General features: G+C 48.2%; 1 protein-coding gene across 1 annotated transcript in view; it reads right to left on the minus strand.

Moving 5' to 3' along the window:
* The window catches only part of adamts17 (ADAM metallopeptidase with thrombospondin type 1 motif, 17), a 70,845-nt gene extending 47,354 nt beyond the window's left edge, over positions 1-23,491 (minus strand). The window contains exons 1-7 of the mRNA XM_012817221.3: positions 23,260-23,491; positions 22,385-22,740; positions 18,848-19,013; positions 12,976-13,148; positions 11,439-11,522; positions 10,681-10,838; positions 7,166-7,209 (exon numbers count right to left, since the gene is read on the minus strand). Coding sequence (XP_012672675.2) covers positions 7,166-7,209; positions 10,681-10,838; positions 11,439-11,522; positions 12,976-13,148; positions 18,848-19,013; positions 22,385-22,740; positions 23,260-23,332 — 1,054 coding nt within the window. The 5' untranslated portion in view covers positions 23,333-23,491. The remainder of the gene's footprint in view (positions 1-7,165; positions 7,210-10,680; positions 10,839-11,438; positions 11,523-12,975; positions 13,149-18,847; positions 19,014-22,384; positions 22,741-23,259) is intronic.
* Between the last annotated feature and the right edge of the window lie 2,013 nt (positions 23,492-25,504).

Genomic DNA, 25,504 nt, shown 5'->3' on the forward strand with positions numbered 1-25,504 from the left:
ACGGCAAAGCCCACTACATTTGGCTGGCCTCCACACACAGTGCACGAGGAAGGGAAACAAACCAGACCAAAATAAATAAAGAACTCACCTGAAGACTTGAGACTGGAAACTGGCTATGAGAAATCAGAATGTTTTTTTTCCCCCTTCTCTGAACAGTACACTTTATGACTCACATGAATGGATTGTTGAGGTAACCCCTCAAGGTGGCAGACTTGTAGGCTAATGAAGATACGGTTTCACACTGCACTAGCCTAATCCTGGTCATGCAGGTTAAAGGTCAACATGCATTGCAGCCAGTGCCCTGTTGTGATGTGCATCACAGCTCGTCCATCCAGGCTTCCCAGGAGCACTGGGTTCTCGACACACAACTGTGAGCCAGGAACTGTGGTGGAACACCTGTATGGATGTTTGGAAGCCACCACAGACACATACATCCCCTGCCTGCATGGAACACAGCAACCGTGAGCGAGAAGAGAAGACTCTTCATACCATATCAATACACAGCAAACTCCACTCAGCTCCATTACATTACAATGATCCAGGAAGTGACAAAAAGGACACTAGTTCTATTGGGGTTTGGAGTAACCCCCTTTCTTCATTGTGACTATATTTGAACACTTTTTACCTTTTAAAAGTACAGTACACTAACTTGTCTCCCTAAGTGAATAAGGACATGTCAAGCCATGCTTAAAATAGGTGAGTCCATTAGGCATAGCAGTGGTTTCCGAGCAAAGCGCTACATGCAAAATATGAGTAACGCTTCAGCGGCTGACTTTAACAGCCTCAAACCAGCAGTCTTATCTGGAAACAGATGTGCTGCTAAATTCTTACATGACTTCTTTCCACTCCGCTTCGCTTTAACAACCCACACATTCTGTCAGGAGCAGTATTTACCTGTGCGATGTCCATCATCCCCGTGATTTATAATGTGGAATCTTTGAACAATTTACATTAAGGCCCCTTTCTGCATAATCATTTTCCACATTTAATGTACTGTAGTTGTCCCGAGGAGCTGCGGTAATTGCCACCTGCAGGTTTATGTGGTGTCATATAAAGTTAGACACTGGGGGAGATGTAGGGACCAGCTGAAGCGCTGACACACTGCAGAGAGCGGCTGGTCAACAGAAGGGGGAAGTGCTGCAGTTAGTCCTCCCTCTGCAGGTTGGCTGTGGGCTTGTCATTGGGGTGGGGTGGGGTGGTAGGGTGGTGGGGAGATGGGGAGATGGGGTGGTGGGGAGATGGGGTGGTGGTGTGATGGGGTGGTGGGGAGATGGGGTGGTGGGGAGATGGGGTGGTGGGGAGATGGGGTGGGGTGGGGAGATGGGGTGGTGTGATGGGGTGGTGGGGTGGTGGGGTGGTGGGGAGATGGGGTGGGGTGGTGGGGAGATGGGGTGGTGTGATGGGGTGGTGGGGTGGTGGGGTGGTGGGGAGATGGGGTGGGGTGGTGGGGTGGTGGGGAGATGGGGTGGTGGTGCAGTTAGTCCTCCCTCTGCAGGATGGCTGTAGGCTTGTCATTGGGGTGGGGAGATGGGGTGGGGTGGTGGGGAGATGGGGTGGTGGGGAGATGGGGAGATGGGGTGGTGGGGAGATGGGGTGGGGTGGTGGGGAGATGGGGTGGTGGTGCAGTTAGTCCTCCCTCTGCAGGATGGCTGTAGGCTTGTCATTGGGGTGGGGAGATGGGGTGGGGTGGTGGGGAGATGGGGTGGGGTGAGATGGTGAGATGGGGAGATGGGGAGATGGGGAGATGGGGTGGGGTGGTGGGGAGATGGGGTGGTGGTGTGGTGGGGTGGTGGGGAGATGGGGTGGTGGTGCAGTTAGTCCTCCCTCTGCAGGATGGCTGTAGGCTTGTCATTGGGGTGGGGAGAGATGGTGAGATGGGGAGATGGGGAGATGGGGAGATGGGGTGGGGTGGGGTGAGATGGGGAGATGGGGTGGTGGGGTGGTGGGGAGATGGGGTGATGGTGCACACAGGAGGACCTCCTCATGTCCCGACAGCCACCGGCCCGATAAAGTGGCCCCCTGTGAGGTAATGCGTGGCTGGAATATTTGTGGCTTCAGAGAGAGACTCTGAGGCCAGCATTTCTGATGCCCCCAGCATCCCGGGGGGACAAAGAGGCAAATGCAGCCGGCTCTACTGTCGCATGTTCAGGGTTGACTCAGCAGTTGTGGGGGGGCAGGGTGGGCTCCATCACGCCGGCGGGGCAGCCACCCGGACGGGCCTCAAAGCTCGGCTCCAAATCTAAACACACACAACCACGCCCTGCAAGAGAGTAGAGATGCTCCCGATGATTTAATTTGAGCTAATTAGCCGTCACAACATGAAGAGGGTTTCAGCCTCTTGCGAAATCCACCCTCATTCAGCAAAAAAACAAAACACAAAGTCAGCTCAACAGAACTGCTTTTCCCCAAGGTGTCTCTGAGCAACCACGGTGGTACCTAAGAGAGAGACTGTTCAAAATGAGCGCTTCTCTGTCATTTAAAGATGGTAGCCCTTCACTTTCAGGAAATGCACCCCTGAACCCCAGGCTTTTTGTTTGGCATGACAAACCCCACCCCCCCAGGCAGGCCCTATCCACCACTGTAAAGAGTGAATCAGCTGATTTCTCCGGCATCCATCCTCTTCCGGCAGACTCTGACGGCAACCGCCTCATAAAAGCCAGCCATCCCGCACGGCACTGTTCTCACCCTCTCTGGAGCTCTCACAGGACCCCTCTGTGTTGGTATACTAAACACAGGAAACAGGATGCCATCACTTGCGTATTACTTTGACTTCTCTCAGCCACCCCCTTGCCCCCACCTAAATTCCTACCCAGTAATACTGCCCAGTGAACAGGCGAGTCCTTCTACTTTGATAAGGAACTAGGAGGAAATAAACACAGGAAAAAGCCAAACAGAGCATTTATCCAGTACGAGGCACTGTTTTATTTTAAGAGAGACTCTAAAAGCGAGCTTTGGGTCATACAAAATATACCAAAACTCGCACAGCCCCCAAAACACAACCCACATTTTTGTGAAAACTGCTGACACTCACAGGGAACCCAGGAGCGAGAATTCGTACGGAAGTCTTTATTTGGTGAGCCGCCGGACCCTGCGGCCGCTGGAAAGTGGGTCAGAGCCGTCGGTGCAGATAACACAAAGAGCACGAGTGTTCTTTTATGCGGGGGCCGTGTGAGAGGCTAACGCGTACGAGTGCACCAGGGGTCTGGGGGCCGTCACGAGCTCCATTACATCACGGGCCCCTGGTGATAAAGTGATGGCCCCCTGTGCTGAGAGAGTAGACAAGAGATGGCTGCGGCGCCCGCTTCCTCAGTGTCTCCTGTCTGTCTGTCTGTCTGTCTGTCTGTCTGTCTGTCTGTCTGTCTGTCTGTCTGTCTGTCTGTCTGTCTGTCTGTCTGTCTGTCTGTCTGTCTGTCTGTCTGTCTGTCTGTCTGCCCACCTGAGAAATGCCCCAGAGCTCTTCTGGAGACACACAGGCCACAGGGCTTACAATTAAAGTAAGTACACTCAGTTTACAGAAAGTGGATGTGATGTTAGTGACTGATGTTAGTGATTAGTCTTAGTATACTGTAGAACAGGGCAATAACATGTGTTGCTTCCATGTTCAGACTGTGCTGATGTCGCAGTGAACTGATTCAAACCCAGCAGCTGGCCTCCACATAAGCCAGCTGAGTCACGCCGTCCTGCACTCTGCTCTTCATCTCTGCTCTCCACTGAAAGAACTCCTAAACTGCTCATGGAACCTCACACAGGCTACACGCAATGGAGGACAGTGTAGAGGATTCCATGTCAGAATTCAGTCCTGGCTCCACCCTGTGTGCTGTGATAGTGAAGATGGAGGACTGCATTCACTGCAACACACAATAGGGAGAGCAAAGGAAGAACTATCCAACCAGGACATGCGTGACTAGCCTTTGAGGACACGTCAGGATACTGTTTGTCTTTCCACTTGAGCTAGATCTATGTGGCCAAACCTCAGCCCTCCAAATAGGAAATAAGCGAAATACATTTCCTGACTTATGATAGTTGATTTGGAGCACTGCACCGGAAACTAACATCTGTGGAGTGGAACACGGAGACCACGCTCTACGATAATCTGCCACCTCCATGTCATAATCATGTCTGAAGAGAAGAATAGAGTGATGTACACCTTGATAAGATGCATCGAGGGCCGGAAGAAACAGCTTTATCAACCCGCACCATCCCCACATCAGACGCGCGGGTCTTCAAACGCTCGCTGCAGGCACGGGACGGGCATCGGCGGTAACTGTGAGCACAACTTCAACACAGCCCCCCTCTAGTGCCAGGACATCCACGCAGAGGTGCGCTTATCACTCCTCAATCAGACGCTCAGAGAGGAGATGAAACGTGAGGTCGGGCACGCTCTGATTTCACCCCGCAGTGCCTGCATCTCTCCTGCCTGATGTGGTTGGAAATCCCCTCGCTTCAACACTCCACTTGAACTAGAACACTTTCAAAGGGAACGGCTCACCCTAACGTGGACGCACAGAGAGGGTGGTCTAGAGACTTTGAAGGGGTCGACGGAGTATTTTCTCTTTTTTAGATGATTTCCTCAGCATTGTTATTTCCTAAAAAGGGGATTCTTTAAGATCTGCATTTGTGTTTTCGCTCTGACTCAATGCACCACCATAGAAATTATTTTTGGCAGGTTACAAAACAAAGGAAAAAAAACTGAAAGTGCTTGCTGATTCAGCTGTTAAAAGAAACGGAGCCAATTTCAGCTTTCACAAGTAGAAATCCAAATTAGAGATGGATGCTTTCCAACATTACATAATCGGACTGGGAGGATTCCAAGGGGCTAAGCTCATTCACCACTAACTGTAAAACAATACAGATCAGGCCGCTGAAAAAAAACAGACCAAACTGAAAAGTTGAGAATAGTGTTATTCGCAAGACTTTAAATGGCCGGGTTCACAACAATAGTAATTGTTTAATTGCACTACTATCACTACTATTAATCTTTATCCAGTCTGAAGTAGGATTGCACCAATACTGTGACCACTGATACTGCTTTTTGAGGTTTGGCCAATATGGATCACCATTTATGTTCCATGAGCAGTTGGTGTTAACCTACACGTGTTAGCAATTGTTTTTTCAATTGTTCATCCTACACCGGGCCACATCTTTTGCAAGCCCTGAATATATAGAGTAACAGATTTTATGCAATAGTCGTGTTTGTTTTCAAGACAGCTAGGAATCAAAAAGCACATTTTCTGAACTGAAACGTTTTTGATATGCATTACATGCCTCTGGTGGGGGTTGTTGTCAAAGCTGCACAGCAAACAAATGTAATTCTTGACTGTGATGATCGGCGTGTAAATGTTCTGTCAGTCTATTTTCAGCCATCATACGGAACCCTTTCATTTAACCCACTGTACAATTTTGCACTCATTTTGCATTGCAACAGCATTGAGAGTACGTTAGAACTTGAGTGGCCAACGAGACTAAATATGATGTGCCGAACAAACACGGCCGACACAAATGTACCGCATGTGCAAGAAGTTCAAATTCTGATTGGCTAAACACAAATTTCATGGTGACTGAACAAGCATGTACTATGGATCATGGCTTTTTGCTTCCTCAAGCCTTCAAGATGCAATGCCCACCATCTCCAAGGCCAACTACTCCCCTTGATCCCTTCATCTGACACCTCACATTACCTCAGCTCTTGCTATCACAGATGGACTTCTCTCTCCAAACGCTTCAGTGGTGAAGCTGTTATTCTTTAGCAATTATGGGAGAATTCTGAAGTGGTTTTGAAATGTATGAGATCATTGCTATGGCTGAGTACCACAGCAGGGCCACTCACATCACCCCGGTCTCTCTTGACTGCAGTCAGACCAGAAAAACAACCTCGGCGGACCCGGCCATCGTGCTATTCTAGGAACATTTAAAAACCTTTCGGGGAGATCTCCATATAGAGTCAAAAGCCTGGTTATGCAGTTATACCTATGTCATTGTATTGAAGAGGAATTGTAATGGTTGAGATGATGGGTTATGGGGCTGACTTAGCAGGCCAGGGTAGGAGGATCCCCCTGCAGAGGCAGCTGAGGGCCGGGTGAAGGTCTGTAACAGGCAATGCCCTGGGGGGCTGGCCACCCAAGAGCCCTGCAATGCAGGAAGATGCCTCATTCTGGGAATGCCGTTCCCCCAGGCCAGAGAGTGTTCCTCTGCATGATACCTCTACCGCAACCAAAGAGTCTCCATCATGTCACATCAATTACTCTCATGCCTGGGTTGTGTTAAGGCCACAGTCACTGGATAGCTTAAACCAGCTGCTGCCATCGCTCAGGAACAGTTATGGATGTGCTGTTAAATCACTGAAGGGAGACTGGATGGAGACAACAAAAACACAAACACAAAACATGTCTTCCTCTGAGCAGCGACTGGAAATGGTGTCAAACTTCACACCTCGGCGGGCAAGTTTTTTCCTCTGGCAATCGGTAGGGCCTGCCTCGCTCGAATGCCTGCAGAGCCGATCGCTCAATTACAGTAATCTACAGCACCGGCCTCATTTCAACAGGCCGCTATCTGCCTCGTAAGTGGCCTCCAGCTTCAGGGGATTACTCCCAGGCTAGGGGTAGAGGGAGGGGGCGGGGGTGGGCTGACATGTCACCTGCCTCTCCATTTCAGAGACAGGAATCTAAGGGGTCAGAGTGGGCGACGACCCCCCCCCCCCCCTAACCCACAAAGATGCTTTCAAGGGGGAGTCTAAAACACTGCTGACTCCAAGAGTCTGCACTGACAGACGGCGATTCGGACACATTTAGAAAGGCAGCATTGGACATTGCCCCATTGGGGCACAGGTTATACAACACACACAACCGCCATGCTGTTATTTGTCCTAAGAAACCTTTCTATTCTATCTACCTGATATTATTCACAAGCAAATATAGTTAGCCTCTGTCATTAAAAAGAGAAAGAAACCCTGAGGTGCAAAATTGTTTGGAATCATTTGCCATTCTTAAATACACAGCAGAACAGCCCCTTCACAATTTAATTACAGCAATTGTGGTCTTTTTCAGTTTACAGCAGATGCCATGTAAATGTAAGTCTTTTGTGTGCTGTAATGTTTCAGCCTAAATTACAGGGAAATGTTCTAGATTTTTCCGAGAACTGCCTGGGTAGCGAACCGATAATTACTCACCTACTGTGTCACATGGCTCATCTTTGTGGACACAGAAATCAGTCCTGAAATTACACAGAATGAGAGAGAGAGAAAGAGAGACGGAGAGAGAGATTAAGATTTGTCTGCAACACACCACATGACATAGGATAATACACGCTAAAAATGTACCAACCCACTGTTGTATTCACTTTTTATTAGCATGACCACTTTCAAAGAATGTTTTGATGTTCTGAGGAGGTCTCAAAGGCTCATTTGACTGTGACTCTAAATAACAACAAACTAATCCAGCCTCTTCAGTGAAAGTCTTTGTCTTAATCCTCTGGTCACTGAGCAGACATCCTAATTAAATCCCATTCCCCCATAACTAGGCACGGATCAGTCGCTTCAGCTGCTTTCTATGGTGCCCCAATAACATCACGCATGAGGGAACATGGTGGATGCATTCACTCCCACCCCAGGTACTCCAGAAGCCCCCCAGGCTCTCTTTGTTCAGGTTAGTGGTCGGCAGCCTGATGTGCTTTCTTTTCTCCTCTGACCTCAAGGGCAGATGATTTCCTGAGCACAATCAAAGCCATCTGTGTTAGAAAGGGTGTCGTCGCGATGTGACTTCACAAACACTGCTCTGAAGTCTCTAGGTGGTGTGGGCTTGGGGGTAAATAAATAAATAAATAAATAAATAAATAAATAAAAGGCCTCCAATCTCCTGCGGGGTGTGAAATGGCGAGAGTCAAAACACGAGAGGGTTTTTTCCCACGGCTCCGTCCCGTGACTGCGGGAGGCGTCAACAGCTGCGTGTCAGCATCTGGGATCTGAGGCCTAACCAGGACCAGAGCGAGTGAGCGAGGGAGCGAGCGAGCATGCCAGAGGACGTGGTGTCTGGGGAGGAGACGCAGACACACGCATCGCTGAGAGCTCGGGCCAGGAAACAGCTGATGCCTGGCGAGTGTCCAGCTGGGCTTTGCAAGGGACTGGTGACACGCTGTGTGTGCACTTACCTCCAGTCGGGCTCCATTTACAGTAGAGCTTCACATTATAAAGTGACCGGCAGTAAATAACAAACCACCCATTAGGACTTCTCCGAGAATGAGAGAGGGAGAGAGACACAAAAAAAGAGAGAGAGAGAGACAGACAGACAAAGAGAGAGCCAGGACATCTAAGGGCAGGCCTCCTAAATCTAGACATCTAAAGCAATGCTGTTTGCTTTCTCAGGCAGACGAGAACCTCAACCAGGATACACAAAAACACACACTGAGTAGCCAAAGCCTTTGAGATCCGGCCCTCCTCTCTACTGCCCTGGTTACCATAACATTGTTAATGGCCCATCCCAAAGGTCACGCGCGGTTCAAACAAGAGACGCCTTTGAACTCCCAATTAAGAGGCTTGAGCCAACACACAGAGGGCAGGGGAAATTAGAACGGACTCGTGTGCCTTCCACGTCCACCGAGCCACGGGTGCCGGCGAATGCCACAGACTACACACAGCTAAATCCGTCCGCCGTTTCCTCTCGTTAATGCAGCTAAGCCAGAACCAACGTCCACAGAGGGAGTCTCAAACCCGGTCATTTTGGGGGAAACCAAACATTATTTTCAGCAAAAACAATGAGTAATAGGTGAAGAAGACCAAAGGGTGATGAGTCAGAGCAAATGCACTGCTGTCTGTTTTTCCACCTGGATACAAACAGGTTTCTTATAGATCCCATCATACCTGAGTACTGTGCTTGTATCTATTTTACAGGTACTCTTTCCTCAGGTACTCTTTAAATCAGGTACTCTTTAATCAGGTACTTTTTAATCAGGTACTCTTTACATCAAAATGCACATTGTACTGATCCTGTCCCTGCAGAAAAAATATCAACATCATATCCCGGGCAAAATGTGTCAATGTTAATGAGCCATTGTGTATAATGGGTCCAGTTGTTTGGCCGGTTGAAATGGCAAAGCTCCACTCGTTCCCCCTCTTTCCCCTCACCTCAAATGGTTTCTGATGTGAATACCTGATTCCCTGCCTGCCATTACATCTTCAAAAGAAATGGCTTGGACACACAGCTGGGTAGCGGCACCAGCTTAGACGCCACAGCAGGAGCCTGGGTGCTACGCAGGGGAATGAAGCCGCCTATGCTAACTCCCATTAGCAGCAGCAGATGTGACAAGGCCGGTACGACTTCGAATCGGAACTGTCACAAGATGGCACCCATCTCGGGCGAGAGGAGTGAGGCTGACAGCATGATGCACGAAACCAGATGCCGCCCTCCCGATCCAACTACCATGACCTAATCACAATTAGCCGAGCAGCATTGATGGCTCCGTTTTCTTCGGTCCAGAATAGCCTCCTTAAAAAACAACACAGCAGAATTCTGCGAGCCGGGCCGAGAGCCACAACATAGTCTTACAAGAGAGCAATCCAGAGAAAATAAGCGAGCTATTTTCTCGCTGGAACACCACAACCTGTCTATGGAACACTGGTGGCATTTCGAGGTGCCTCCCCTCGGAGCCAGGATGCTGGAGCACTTCTACATCACAGGGAGTAATCTTGACTGGCTTCCATCATAGGTCATGCACATTAAGGGAAACCACAGCAAAGAACACACGAGGACAGCAACGACAATTATATCTTAGTGCCTCTTGCCAAATGGAGAAAGTTTATCATCATATCACAGATGTGAGACATGAGTCTTCTATGTGTGTGTGTCTGAGAGTCTGTGTGCGTGTGTGTGTGTGTGTGGGGGGGGGGGGGGGGGGGGTGGGGGGTGAGGTTGGATTATTAATAGGAAAGGATTACGTTTCTCATTTAAGGAGGAGGTCGGACGTAGCTCAGGCCCGATGACAGCTCAAACAGAGTGGAAGTATCCCGGAGCGCACCTTGACATGATTTAATTTGTACACAGTGCTCCGGTCCGCGCTCTGACTGATCTTGGCATTAACATCTTCAGGCAGATGTTGATCCCACACACTACATCTTCATAGAGGAGGCCTTTTATGTGTACGGCCAGATCATATTCGAGCGACCGCCGCACGAACAAAAGCCTTCTGTTCGCTCCCTCCTACCCTCACCTCACCTCAGGCTCAGGAAGATGGATACCATCAGCCGGGCTACATGAGCCCCTCTTTTCAACAAAAGGATTCCTTCTAGCCGAAAAAATATATCAGGTAATAATACCTAATCCAAAATTAGGAATGCAACATATTATGCCAGCAGTAATCCTTTGGAGTACAGGGAGCAGGGAAATTGGGAACAAACCTCCCTTGATGACAGAGATGCAACTGGACAGATCATTAGGATCTGTCATTACTCGAGCGTACAGGGCTCCAATTTATGGTGCCGCTTCAGACAGGGAGAGCGGGGGTGGGGTGGGGGGGGGATCCTATGTGCTACAGGTCTGGCTCATACATCACAGAGAGAAGATAATGAAGGATAGAGGGGAGAGGATGGGGGGAGCTAGAAGGAGAAGAAGAAAGAAAAGAAAAGCCAGTCTGAGGTGAGGAGGAGGAGGAGGGGGGGTGGAGGAGAAAGGAGAGAGAGACCAAACTCCGCACCTGGTGACCAGAACCGCAACGTCCACTGGCGGTGGGTCGTCCCTTCCCCCGGGGACATGGTTGTTCCCCAGGTACCGCGACCCGCCGAACTCCTCATGCTGCCAGTGGCAGAAGCTCTCCAGGGACCTCTCTCCATGGTGGCCCACCTTCAGCTTCTCCTGCACATACACATACCACACCAGATCTTCTCACTCACAGCTCGTCCTGGCTAGCCGCCTTTAACCGCACAGTCTCTCTCCCACACACACACACACACACACACCTCTTACAGAGTGAGAACCTGGTTGTGTATATTTTGTTAGTGGGGAAAATAGACATGACTATTCAGCAGGGACACACAGAGAGAAAGTTGTTTTTTTCCACAAGCCTGTGAGAAGAAATACACCCTTCACAGTAATTTAGATTGGATCTCTGGGGCCCAGTGAGTACGAAGGAGCCAGCAACTAAACAGAGGGGGGAAAATGGTCTTTAAAAAGAACCTCTCTCTCACACACACACACACACACACACACACACACACACACACACACACACACACACACACACACACACACACACACACACACACACACACACACACACACACACACACACACACACACACACACACACACACACACAGGGCAGATAACATTACAAGCCCTCAGGACAGGAGTAATACAGCAGTGAAGGGTGGGCCTCCGTTCTGAACAGATTTAGAGCTCAGAGGTTCAGCAGGGTCAAGCCCGGCAGGAAGAGACGCAAAGGTGGGGACTTACCGGCCGGGTGTGGAGGAGGACGAGCTTGGTGACCCGGATGTTAATTCGGACGCCCAGGCTCTGGTGATGGAACATGTTGTACACCTGCAGGGGATGACACGAGATGGGATCGACACAGGAAGGGTGTGTGTGTGTGTGTGTGTGTGTGTGTGTGTGTTTTCACCTCACTGCAGCGCTCCAGTAAGGCCCAACGTGCAGCGAGAAAAGGTGCGTGTTGATGAAGGGATTTGTGCCAGAGGAGGATTTGCGTTGGATGGAAGGTCCTTGTGTGACTGTAGCTCCTCTGACGTCTGGATGGGAGCACCGTGAGCCAATGGGGTCACACAGCGGCGAGCGCTCAACATCATTAAGGCTAGACATAGAGGCTGTGAAGTCCATTAGTAAAAGCACACCAACTCATGAAATTGAACCTCTAGGTAGGACCCGAGGGCTTCAAAGAGTAGTTGCAAAAAGAAAATCTACCACAAAAACGGTGAAAAATGCTTTTCTTTTCGTCTTACAACATGTATAACTGTCTGTTTTGACGGTACCTTGACTCCCTTGTTTCTAAGACTAATCTGGTGAAATCAGCTGGCACTCTTAGGGACATCTACAGTGGAAGACTATGCAACAAAAACAGAGAAAACTGAAAACAGTCCACCAGTCCAAGAGCAGTCAGGCATAGTCTGGACGAGAGCTAATCGAACTGAGCCACCTCTATTCTTAAAAGCAACGTGTGCCTAGCTTCCTTTAGCGTTCCTGAAACACAACGTGTGCCTAGCTTCCTTTAGCGTTCCTGAAGCACACCGTGAGCCCCAATGAAGTCATGAAAGCCAGATAAACGTGTTGCACCACTAGTTGTTCATTCCGCTGCCTCTGATCCGGGCACAGTGCACTCTTCTAGTGTCATCAACCAAGCTCAAAGCCAACAGACTCTCTCTCGCCCACCTCGCCCACCTCGCCCTTCCCTGGTTGCCCCTTCTTGGCCGTTCTCCTACGCTGAGCCTCCTTCATCAAGCCCTGCTCTCTCTCGGTGCCTTTAATCAGCTGGCCATTATTGGCGTTCTGCAACCAAAGGCTGCAGGGCGTGAAACAACGGCACCGTTTCGGAACCGTGCCCAATCGCCTCCAGGCACTGCCACTGGCCAAGAGCAACACCGCAGTCCTACTTAGCGGAGCACGCATCAGCACGACTTCTATCCTTAGAAGAAAAGGGGATAAGGTTTACACATCACTGGCCTGGGTCCAGGAGCACAGAAGGAGTTACCACGGAGGCGGGACTAGCTGTGACATCTAAAGCTTTACGATGGCTTGCATCTCCTCGAGTTTGGGCCTACAGATCAATAAAGCTGTCTACACTTATCAAAACACTAAGTGTGTGTGAATGCTTGTGTGTGCACTGTATGCAGGTCTGTCTGTGTGTGTGTGTGTGTGTGTGTGTGTGTGTGTGTGTGTGTGTGTGTGTATATGAATACTTATGTGTGTGTCATGTATGCAGGCCTCTGTGTGTGTGTGTGTGTGTGTGTGTGTGTGTCAGTGTATAAAACAAAAGTTTTACCATGTTCATGACTGTGAGGATGAACCGCTGAGCAGCCTCAGCACCGTGGTACTTCACCATGTCGGAGTCGGCTACCACCACCGTCTCCACGGTGTACGCCTGGCTCAAGCGGATGGCATTCCGGCGCCCCCTGCCCTCATCGGCCGGCCTCTGCTTCCGCTCCTTCTTCTTACCTAAAGGCCAATGAGACACAGTCGGTCAAGGCTGGACACTAGACGACATACAGGTGGACAAACAGACGGATGGTTTCTGAAAGCTGTTGTGTGGAGTAGTAGCACCTGGCTCCCCTTACACGAGAGAAGGAGACAGTGAGGCTAGAGATCATTCGAAAGCGTTTACAGTGAAAGCCTCTCCAGCCAGGCATACTTGGCTACAGTCTTTGGGCAGCAGTGCATCTGGTAAACAAGGGAGGAATTCTGACTCCACTCTCCTTGCACCGTTTTCTTAACAAACAACAGTTGTCTTCCAGATTGCATTCATTGTAAACACAGTGTCTCACATGCATTATTTATTTTTATCGGTCACTAATCCACTAATCCACTTCAACCAGTATTTAGCTAAAATAGTTGAAAATGGCTGAATATGTATACACTTTCAATAAGCCCCTTTATTCAAAGATGGAATAATAATATTAGTACCACAACATAAAACTATTTGATATAAACTTTATGCAGCATAATCATTGTAGTGTTTAATAAGGATCTATTTCTCTATGTGTAAGCACTCCCCATGCATTGTTCTCCTATTGGTTATTCGCCATGCGCATGTATACATTTAATGCAGAACCTCAAGTAAACCAAGTGATGTTTCACGTGTGAACTTAACCTCCGAGTGAGCCTGATTATTTTATTAATAAGTTGTCGCATAGACACGACAATCATCACTTGTTTTAAGTTTAGCCCTTGCAGGGCTGTTCTATATCTACCATATCTATATAACTATAACAGGCTTGCTGGCTGACATCAGGGCATTTACTATAGTTTACTTATATTATTAACTGATTAAACCTTTTTTTATAGAGGGACTGATTTCATTTATTAAACCTTTGACTTAAAGAAAATATGACTCCAATATGTCAATGTTTCCTTAACCACTGCACATACAACTGAGTTTTACAGGTTAATTTACACCGTCGTTCTATTCAGAAGGTGGGGAGGTTCTGAACACTTCTTCACATTTAATTCATTTCGGAGAATGAGCTAAATGTCTCTGCCTGCTTCTTCAAAGAACCATCCGGCCTCTGTTGTAACACTGATGGACCACTGGCAGCTCATTTCTACCCTTGCGTGTCCGCTAACATCCCAGAGGGCCTGAGCCACTGAACTACGAATCCCAGAAGTCCATCAGTGAGAGGCACACGCCCGATGAGGAGCTGGCTAACTTCAGAAACATATGGTGGGTGTGGCATGTGAAAACTCAGCTCTGATGAGGAAGCTAAGCAGATAGACACAGTGGTCATGGGTGTGGAGTGCGTGGGGAAAGTTGAAGCCAATGCATGAAAATGTGAAGGAATGACCTTTAAATTGAGATTGCCAGAAGCTATGGAACTGCTATGCATTTGTAGTTCTTTTCTTCAAACCCTGCCGATAACCGGTTAAAAAAGTTGCTGTTTCTTAAAGTCTGAAACCAACCCAGTGCAAATCAGTGGTGATTCTTTGATTTCCCAGTGAGTCTAATTGAAAAGCTCTGAGGGCCCTGAACCAGGGTTAACCTGGAGATAGGACTAAGTGGGACTCTCATTAGTGTGTCGACTCTCATTAGTGGGGCTCTCATTAGTGTGTCCTATCCACTCAAAGCTGGAGTACGAGCACTACTCCCTGCCCAGTCCTCTCCCATCAGACCAGTAGGAAACCTACCGAGTGCACTTACCTGGGTGAACAGCACCGCTTCTCTGCATACACATGTACTCATGGCCCCACTCTGTACACTCAGAGGGAGTACAAATGCCCAGAGCACTGGTCTCTCTCCACACAAGGTGATATGACCTCCAGAGAGAAAACAGAGCACTACTGTGCAGGGCTTTCGAAAGCACTGGCAACATGGGGTGCAGTTATTTGATATCTCAGCAGTTTTCTCGGCACAATGCCGGACACAAGACACAAGACGCTGTGCAGTGTTTTTGTTATTGGCTCTAACTGGTCCCACTTGGAGGTAATTGCTCCTCATTAGGACTCTGTCTGCAGTGGCTGTGGGAAGGTGCTTCAACCTCGCATATCTGCAACGGAGAGGCTTCATGGTCCTCCACATTGAGAGTTTAAGAATCGTCTTTAAGTCAGTAAGATCCAGGAGGGACCTGCCAGATGGTGGTTAAAGGTTTACATATTTACGTTTTTTGATACATCATTAACGTTTCAGAGGTAAATTGGCACTTGATGAACAAACTATGAGAATAATGTTGTTGGAAAGGCTTGTAAATCCTTTCCTGAAATGAAAAGTATACCTTTAGATCTAAATCTTTTATTTGTAAATTCCCTAACCAATTTAGAAGGTACTCCAGGTACTGACCTCTACTATTTACCATTTCCGAAACAAAAAGGCCATTCATCAGTACTGCCAGTGAGACCTAAAGCTATATAGCACAGCTCAAAGCAGAATTTAAAACCCATTACCACAGTCCAGAAGCACCAACAATGGGATCTAAGGATGTCCACTGATCATGCAAACAGTTGACTTCCTTTACAGCCGAGTGCCAGACGCCCAAGGGGCCCCCGCAACCACTTCCCTCCCAGACCCATATCAAAGCTTCAGGTGCTCTCTGCTGCACAGCGGAAGACACTCCCTGGAAATGACAGTGCAGAAGATATGCACCCTCAACTGGGATAAGGGATTGTTAAGAGGGTATCTATAACCTATGGTGTCATCTAATGGGGGTGCAAATGAAAGACAGAAGGAAGAGATTTAGAGAGACAGAGAGAGAGAGAGAGAGAGAGAGAGAGAGAGAGATAGTGAGAGAGTGAAAAAAGAGAAAGACAGAGAGCGTCGTAAAAAAAAGAATCTTTCTCTTTCTTCCTCGCATTTCAGATAGTTATCAGCCGCTGTGATCGGCCTAGATGAAGCACCACACGCCCCACAGCACACAGAGGCTGTGAGTGGAGGCTTACTGAGCAGGCCTGGTCCTCTATGAGTTTTACTGCTGCTGAGTGGCCTCCGGTGCCACACGTCCAGCAGAGGGCTAGGAGGTTCATTCAGCATGCAGAGATGGCCCCTAAACAAATAATCCACATTTCCCCCTGTACTGTGCATAGTGGCACCGCCAGAGCTTGGGTGGCAGGTGTGTGCCGGATTGCTCACGGTGCTCACTAAATGATACTTTTGTTCTTGAGGGGGAAATATAAATGCATATATGGAGCCTGCCCTACCTTCCCTGACTGTGCCTGAGGTTTATTTGCCAAGTTCCCAAATTCCAAGGCATCACAAAAATGTCAGAAGCCGGCAGAGCGCAACCCAAATGTAAAACGAATGAGCGCCTAGGAACTGGAAGTCATTTCTGTTGAAGTTCGCCGGGTTCCAACATTTTTCCGAATCCCCATATTCAGAGGCAGACCGCAGACAAGCCCAGTTCTAATCAAAGCTCGAAATATGAACTCCCCGCTCGTCTTAACAAGTGTTCTTTCTTCATCAGCGACAGCAGTTCGTGGGGGGGGGGTCTTTGGTTGCTTGGGAAACATCTACACACAAGAGCCGTGTTGCAAGCCCCTCCAAATAAACACAGGAGCCTCTACCTCCATCTCCTCCCTCTCCAGCTGTCCCCCTTGGGGCTAAAGTGAGGCCCGCCTGGCCAAACCCGGTCTGCTGCGCCGCTTGGTTCTGCTGAACCAATTTCACACCCATTTCCACTGCGCTCTGATCTTTCTCGGAATCTGCAACTCTTCCACGCACTTTAGGCCTCACTGCTATCAGGATACCCGACCCTTAGTTCCCCAGTTGCAATGGGGGAACTAAATCTACAACCCAATGTTGGCCTCATTGTTCATCAAATAACAGAGGTTGGCTTCAAAATCTAAAGGTGGTCTGTGCATGGATCTGAGCAGCTCGCACGTCAGCCTCCCGTATGCGCCATAACCTGCCAGAGAGGAGAGGGAACTGTGCTTACCTCCTCTGATTGCCTTTTTACATTTCCTTTCCATCTTTTGTGTAACATGATCCAGTTTTACACATCCAGATGGAACAGCTACTCAAAGGGCCTGAGCCATTTGTGGAGAGGGGGGTGGGGGGTGGGGGGGCTGCAAAGGAGATGAGGGGAGGGAGGGCTGAAGTATTCAGGACATGGGAGTTTAATGGATATAAAGTCTGTCTCAGTCAGTATCCTCCTCCTGGGACGCTGCGGTTTAGGGGGAAGCATTGAGCACTCTCTCCTTATTGAGGCTTCTCAGCGGGCCGCCAGGGGAGGGGAATCTGCCAGGCCCCGCGGAAGGCTCCGGCAGACGTGAGTGCAGGGGAAAGAATTTCCCCAAATCTGGCACCTTGCGCCGCACCGCGCTCCCGCTCCCGCTCCGAGACACCAGGTGCTGGGCCACGCGGAATGGCTAAAGCACCTGGCACTCTTTTTACTGTCCAGAGACTGCGGTGCTGAGGTCACTGAAGCCGGGGCAGGAGGGCTGTAGCACGCCCATCTTCGCAGACCCCTACTCATAAAGGATTCTTCCAAAGAACACGGAGGACCCATCAGCCCAGTCACATATTCTTTTATTAAGAGGAGGTTTCAATTACTGCCTGAGTGCAAGATACGGACATAAGGAAAGAATTTATTTATATAGGTTGTCAAATGTGCCGGTGGTCTCCCCTTCAGAGGACTTATGTAATCTTTGTGGTGTGCATTTTCAAGTCGACACACTCATGCTTCATAATTCTGCACAGGAGAGAAATTGTACTGCAATAAAATATGCGAGCTTCATTGCGCTTGAGCGGTGATAGCTGCAGACACAGACTCGTGGATGGATTGCATTTACTTTGGAACCTTTTCACTTCAGCACTCTGAAAAAGGAACTGCAGAAATATGTACTTTGGTTCTTATCGTGGGTTCCAAATAAAGTTGGAAAACATTTGTTATGTAATCCACTCCCGATCTGTTGTGAAAAACTAAAACGCTAATGATTCATTGCAGGGGGAAACTCCTCCTGACCGTCGGGGGGCCCGGTGTTCACAGAATCTAAAGAACTGGCCCCTCTGAAAAATGGGCAGCCAGACCGCAAAATGTGAATTCCTCTTGGCAAAAAAAATCCGCAATTTTGGCAAAGGCAACACACAAGGGCTGGAAAGTATGCACAACATCAATAATGTAAGCCTCAACGGGAAGAGACCTTCTCCTATCTGCTGGTGTGTACAACTAAGGAACGGCAGGTTTCAACAAGCGCTAACTTTTCAACATGCACATTAGATGCTTAGATGCTTGTAGATTCACATCACAGGTTGGACAGCTGCTCTGCCCCTCAATGTGTCATAGGTGTCAAAACCAAGAACAAAAATCAAAGGATTGGAATCAGCTATAAACGTTGCTATGAAACTGATGATTTATTGTGTCAAAGAATGGTAAGCAACCCTCGGGGGGGTGGGGAGAGAAAGATGCTTCGCTCTTTAACCACCTGATCTTAGAGGCTTGTGGGGATTACACTGAGGTACATTCTTTAGCACCAACTCTAACCAGGGGCCTTTTGGACAGGGTTTATCACATGTGCAAGTAATAAGACAATCCAAACCCATTTGGAAAAAAAAGGAGAGATGTCATTTGGCAGGAGAGTAAGGTTTCTAAAGCACTCTTAACTAGCCTCTGTGGTCTTTTCACTCCATAACCCCCTTTGGCTGGAGCATGACAATCCACTTGGCTGAGCCCCTGGGCTCCTTTGCTTTAACCTGACACAGGTAATCCACTCACCTTGCACGGGGTCACAGTAGCGTGGGTGGCTGTCGGCGGGGGGCGCGCTGGCTTGGGTGGATCGTTTGTGGCGGGTGAGCTTGTGTTCCATACCGGAGATGGAGTCGCCTGCGATGTTGACTGGCTCAATAAACAGGCTGTCATCTCCTGTCTGCACCAGGCCAGTCTGAACAAAAGAGACAAGAGACCCATAATCAACAAGGGAGCAAACATACCCCCACCTCTCCGCTGGGGGGGGGGGGGGGGGGTCAAACATGCACTTATGAATGGTGATCTGTCATGGTGTGGTGCATACTCTGAATCCCCAAATGCAGGAACAACTCAAACCCTCCCAGACACACCCATGTCCTTCCCATTTACTCAGAAGTAGGTTATGGAGTGACCAGCACCTAAAAATAAATCAGTGCTATTCCACCTCCCAAGGATTTCACCATCACTCCCAGGAGCCATGCTCTCACAGAGGATTTGTTAGTGTCTTTTAAAAGCAAAAGAGTAGTCCATACATCATAAGGTCTCCTGGGTACCGTAAATAAGACATGGCCTTGTCTACTCCTCTCAGACTTGGAGACCTTTCTTAACGTAGCGAACAGCAAAAGCACTGTGGGATTCCAGTCGATAGAGCAGTAAACCCTGGAGACGATTCCTCATTGCAGGGGAGAACCCCCATGTTTCACTATAGTCTGCTTCAGCATACTACCTGACAGGAGCTTCACTCACAGCAGCTATCAATGACTCTGGCCTGCTGACCCAGCCAGCCCGTCTGAAAGATTGACAGCAAGAGAAGACTATTGATAAACCAGATGGCTGGAGGACATCATGATGGTACTGTACCTTAGCCCAAAACCAGAAGCCAGAATACAGACCCCTCAAATATACACCATTATCCTAAACAAAACATACTTGTGAAGTTATCCTATTTCTATATATGATATGCTCACAAGATAATGGAGTACTGGTTGCTTCTAGCAGAATAAAATTGACCCAAATAAACTTAACTGAAATTGGGTTACTAACATAAACTCTGCTGGTCTTTTTTTTCAATATCATTTGTTGGCCTACATCAACAGTGACAAACTTTGCTCAAAATATCATTACCATGGCAACAGCTTCAGAAAAAGTTTTTTTCTTTCTCATGCGCAATCCAAGTCACACTGAAATAATATCAGGATTTACAAAACATCACAAAAAAGAGCCGTACAATTATAGTTTTCACTTGAGATGAATCAAATCAAAACTTTTCAATTATACAAATCAGAACAATTTGCTGCTTTGATTCTCACACGTTGATAACCTAGACGGGAATGTTAAATCTAGACATCTAGTCATGAGTGACATCTCCTGGCACCTGATGATGACACACATCCCACAACACTGGAGGAGCCCCAGAGCTCCATCTCCGTGCAGACTTAACTAAACAGCCTGAATGGCACAGTGGCTGGGGGAAAAAACAAAGCATGAGATCGCTCGCTTTTTTTCCCCCTCGGCACAAGGCACTTCGCCCCTGGGCAAAGCCCAATCACTCAGCCAGGAAATCAATTTAAATAAATGAACCAACTGTCTCAGTGCAGTCAACAATGATTGCCATGCAGTCTTCAGGTCACAGAGGGGGCATGCTAGGATTGAAAACCCAACAACAATCTAAAGCAACTGTACTATAAATACATGCCATTTCCACTCGCAGACAATCCTACCTCCAAAAAAGGAGTCCAAGTGTAGACTGTGAGGCTGAATGGACATGGGATGAATGACACATAATAACACAAGAAGCGCAGTCCTGTTGCATAATGACTAGTATTAGCCTGTAGCCCACCACATACAGTAGATCAGACAAAACACACATCTCTAACACGTGAGACAAAGTCTCCACAGGCGTAGTGTAGGGTATTAGTACCTATGTGAGTAAACAATACTTTGCATCACTGAAGGAGCAGGGACTTCTGGTCATTTGTCTGCCATGAACCAAAATGGCCGAAGGTTAGCCTAATCCACAAAACAGCAGGTGTGACACTGCAGTTTTCGGTTGCAGAGTGACTACTAACCAGACATTGTCTGAAATCCTCGAGAGCCAGGCAATTAGGACCCACTTAGTTGGCAGCCTTCTCTACTGAAAGCGTCTGCGGACACTGATACGATCGGATTAGGCCCCCCTCTGACGGAGAACTGAGCGTCAGCCAAAAACAACCAAGTGATTTAACAGTACAAATAAAACTAGTCTCAAAGTGCCACCGGTTGACTCACAGGTCACACTTGGACTGTTTTCATTTTTGACTTCCATTCCATCCCATCAGGCCACTGACCAAGGCAAAAGCAGCAGGTGGTGTCCTAGGAGTCTGATAAGTACCAGCATGCGTACAGATAGCCATGAATCAGCCTAGACCAAACTCACAGTGGGTATTCAGGTTGCTGCGGCTGTAGCACTGCCATAGTGATCGTGACTTGGTGCATTTCCAGACAGACGTGAATACAACTTCTACAACCATCATGACCTCATTTTCCAGACAGTCATACTCTTCCTAGAGTTTGGAGAGGGGAAGGGTTTAAGACATAACAGCATAACAGTCTTACTGCAACTTTAAAAGTGAAATCATTCGGTTTTGCACCATCCAAACTGAAGGCACTGGCATCCACAGGGCACGGCGGGCGGGCGAGACACAAGAATGGAAGCGACAGCCTCGTCTGAAGCGCCGTACCACAAGACATTCCAGCAAACACTGCTGCCAGTCGCGCACTCCACGGGATTCCGAACACCCAAGCCAAAGGCACAAATATCTCGCAACTCAATTCTCTGATCATCCCCACAATGCTCAAACAAATGAAACGGGTGTGTGTGTTGGGGGGAGGTGGGGGGTTTGTTTGGGGGAGGGGGAGAATAGAGGGAGGTGGGCAGAGCAATCCCACGCTCCCCCTCTCCAACGACACGCTCACCCTCACTTCTTTAGCCCTCGCGAGCAGGGCCCAACAAATCAGCTGCCTGACTGCTTGTCTGTCTGTCACAATGGTGCTACTCATCCTCTTCAGCCGGGTGACGGATTGCACGGCAACGGCGAGGACAATGCATGAGGGAGACAGGCTGACCTCAGCTGGGCCTGAGCCAGCAGACGCCCTCGTGCCCCCCTGTGAGGAGGAGAGAGGACCTCCAGCTCCGTCTTCTCTGCCACGCTAGTCTAGCCAAACATCAGCAACACCGCTGCACACAACAGGACAAGACACTGGGCACCTTTGGTCAGACCAACTAAATGTAGGTCGGTGCGAAGCCTTTTCTGTGTCAGATGCACCACATGTCTGTGTGTATATGTGCAAGGCTGTGGTGTGGCTCTGTGTGGCTGTGTGTGTGTGTGTGTGTGTGTGTGTGTGTGTGTGTGTGTGTGTTTGTGCATGTACGCGTACATCGTGCATGAACACTTTCACCAAGTTACACCAAGGAAACTTTGACAGGATGAATTTCACACATATACGCAAGAATCAGACCGCCATGCAATGTGGCTTTCCGCATGCATTTCGACACTGGGCAGAGCACATAAATGAAAGCGTATTTACCAGACCACCACATGTGCTGACTGATGCAAAAGAGTCGGTGTGATTGAGGACTGATCCCGTGTAGAAGCAGCCCCGGGTCGCCTCCAGGACACGCGTATGCTGTGCGCTCCCATCCTCTGCGCGTTCCTCAACGACAAAGCCATCAGAAAGAAACGAGTCGTCCCTTCGGAGCTGCAGGTACAGCTCCTTTCCAAACGCCGGCAAGGAGAAGAACAAGTTGTCCCGCAGACTTGTTGGATGTTGGAGTGAGCGCTGGCTCCTGCTCCCACTCCGCCCCAGTGCTTCCTGCAGAAGGTGAACCTCCTCTCTTTTTAACTCATAGGGGACCACCAGATCTGTCTCAGACCCAGACTGGGCTGGGGAGGGGAGGGGAGGGGAGGGAGAAAGGCAGAACGACAGAAGAGTTTGTTTGGGGAGAAAAACGTGGATGAAAATATTATGTCTGTGCCAGCAACATTAGTGGTTTTGAAGTTACTTTTACTGTATCAGTGATGCGTCTTTATTACACTGTGTGTAACCCTGACTTCTTTCCACTTACATATTTTGACCAAGAAAGCAAAGCTGTACCAAATCTTTGAATGAACCTTGAGGAATAAGGTTCATTGAAGAAGTGGCTTAATAGTTGCAAGCATTCACATTACAAAAATAACAAACTAACAGGCATGCCGGCCGGTCACTGTATACAGTCTATTCCCTGAGTCTGAAACGGTCTACGCGTACAAGACTAGTGCTGGGGGGAAATCTCTCGTAACAAAAAGTCATAGCAAAGCAGTGATAGAACGTGTATTATTGATATTCGCATGCACGCAACTTCAGGAAGATGCCTGATGCAGTTCCGTTACAGATGCAGGTGTTACTATTGTGCTAAGCCTTACCTGCAATTGCCCTCAATCCGATGCATAGGAGCACTGAAGACAAAATAAAGTGAAGAGCATGGATGCCATGCATGTTAATGACTCGAAGGCTTGAATAGTGTGGAGGACGTGAGCGCTGGCAAAGCAAGTACGGACTGAAGCGAAGTTCGCGAAAGTTTGGGAAATTAATCACAACTGCAGGCAAACTGAACTTGAGGCAAGCGACACGCCCACCACTCTCGACAACTCCTCTTCGCCGCTCAGATTGGACCAGTTACTTTATGAAAACAGATCTGTGGGGCTCAATTCGACGGCGACACCATCAATCTCATTGGTGGGCTGAAACCGTACACGTGGTCTCGCAATACTGCAAAGCGAACTTAGAGGTAGACTACAATCTATAGAAGATGATAAAAATACAAATGCATAGTCTTTATTTCAATGTAAGGAACTCTAAAAGCATTTATGAAATTAGTTATGTAATATTTTAATCGTTTCCATTTAAAATCTACTTTAACTCTTTTCATATGTTTTGAGATGTAGGCTATGGGTGAATCTGGTTTGTCAGCAACGTGTGGAGACTGATTATAGCGTAGCCTACATTCCAAAGCGAGAATATTATGAATACATCGTATTACTACATAGTCAGTTAAGCAAGTTATCCCTTTCGGACCCTGTACATGCAACCCCATAAAATATGCGAGGGCTCATTTTCTAAACCTAGCCTAGTAGCTGACTGTCTTCTAATTGCAAGCAGCCAGACAATGATTTTAATTGCACCCAGACATGAGTAACTACTTTGCTTGTCTAGAGTAACTTTTAGCCACCAAACTCTGTCCCAGATTGCTTTGTGATGCTCTCTGTCGGCACACATGCTGCTGCCGTCTGCTTCAACAATAGAAGTGTTTTATGGATTGTCCGGTGGGTGGGGGCCAGACAATCGATCGCAGCTCCCCCCACCACCATCACCACCACCACCAAGCAGTGCATCAGAAGTGAATACTACCACACGATATGGATTGAGGCATTTACTATATATGCTTGTCAGCCAATACTCAACTCCACTGTAACATAAACACTGCAGCCTCTATTCAATTCAGCTGCAGTTTTATTGGGTTTTCTGCTGCAATGTCTCTGGACAGTGTTTTATGGGGTAAATCAAAAGAAAGTGGATTACGCTGTTGGTCTGGCACAGACTTGACAAACACCCAAGTTTGCTGTTTTCACAGACTCATATTTCTCCATGAGCTGTGGCTCGGCCACATGAATAGCCAGTTCTCCTTTAACTTCTCCCTATCAGCATCTAGCCCACTGTGACACTGCCATCAGTGCTGACTCTCAGTGCTCCACGGATGGTCAGTCCTCCTCAGAACATGCTGGACTGTTTGAAGACGTGGGAGGTGCGTGCACTTTGCCTGACAGGTTCATGAACATCATCCCGCTCAGACACAAAATATAGGATTGCCACATACTCCACCGGCACAGCGGAGTCATGTGGCCCGCGGGGAGATTAGCAAGTGCAGCATTCTGGGTGATGTGGGAAAGGCCGGCTGATGAATGTGCTGCCTGAATCACCAGGCTGGGAGCTGACAGCCAGGCCCCATGAGGAAGTGACTTGAATGAAATTAAGCTTCGCTTTCTAACATGGGAATATGGCCCACTGTAATCCTCTATAGAGTGTGTGCAGTCTGAATGGGCCCTTGGTAATGTGTCCAGCTCTTTATGGGAGGGTCAAGGAAACAGATTAATCCTGTTTTTGTTGGTTTTGGTTTCTCCCTTTCTTTAACAACATCCCTCAGAGGACCTCTGCTCGCCATAACAGATACACTCAGGAGATAAAACAGCCAGTTAGATTTGCACATTAATCATTTGACAGCCATGTAAGTCAAAGGAATTCACTTTTTCAGCATATGCTTCTGTGCAAAAGATAGAGTTTGTGTGCAGATTAAATACTGCTGGAAACAAAATTTGTGATTGATATTAGTTGACACCATTTGTGTATGTGACAAGGAGTAATTGTTTGTACAGGAAACCACAGAAGGCATTATCAATCTGTCAGAACTCAGTGTCACACACCACAGCAACAGGATTACATGCACTTCCATCTTCCAGCGCCAGCCCTGCCGGTGTCTGTCTACTGAAAATGTCCTGAAAAGACAAACACCAACAGCAGACCTGACTGCACTGCACTGCCATCACACAATCATTCTTATGGCACAAATGGCAATAGAGAGATTAAAAAAAATGAGTGCAGCATTCCTAAGAG

The sequence above is a fragment of the Clupea harengus genome, chromosome 6 (assembly GCF_900700415.2).
Source record: "Clupea harengus chromosome 6, Ch_v2.0.2, whole genome shotgun sequence".
Taxonomy (NCBI): Eukaryota; Metazoa; Chordata; class Actinopteri; order Clupeiformes; family Clupeidae; genus Clupea; species Clupea harengus.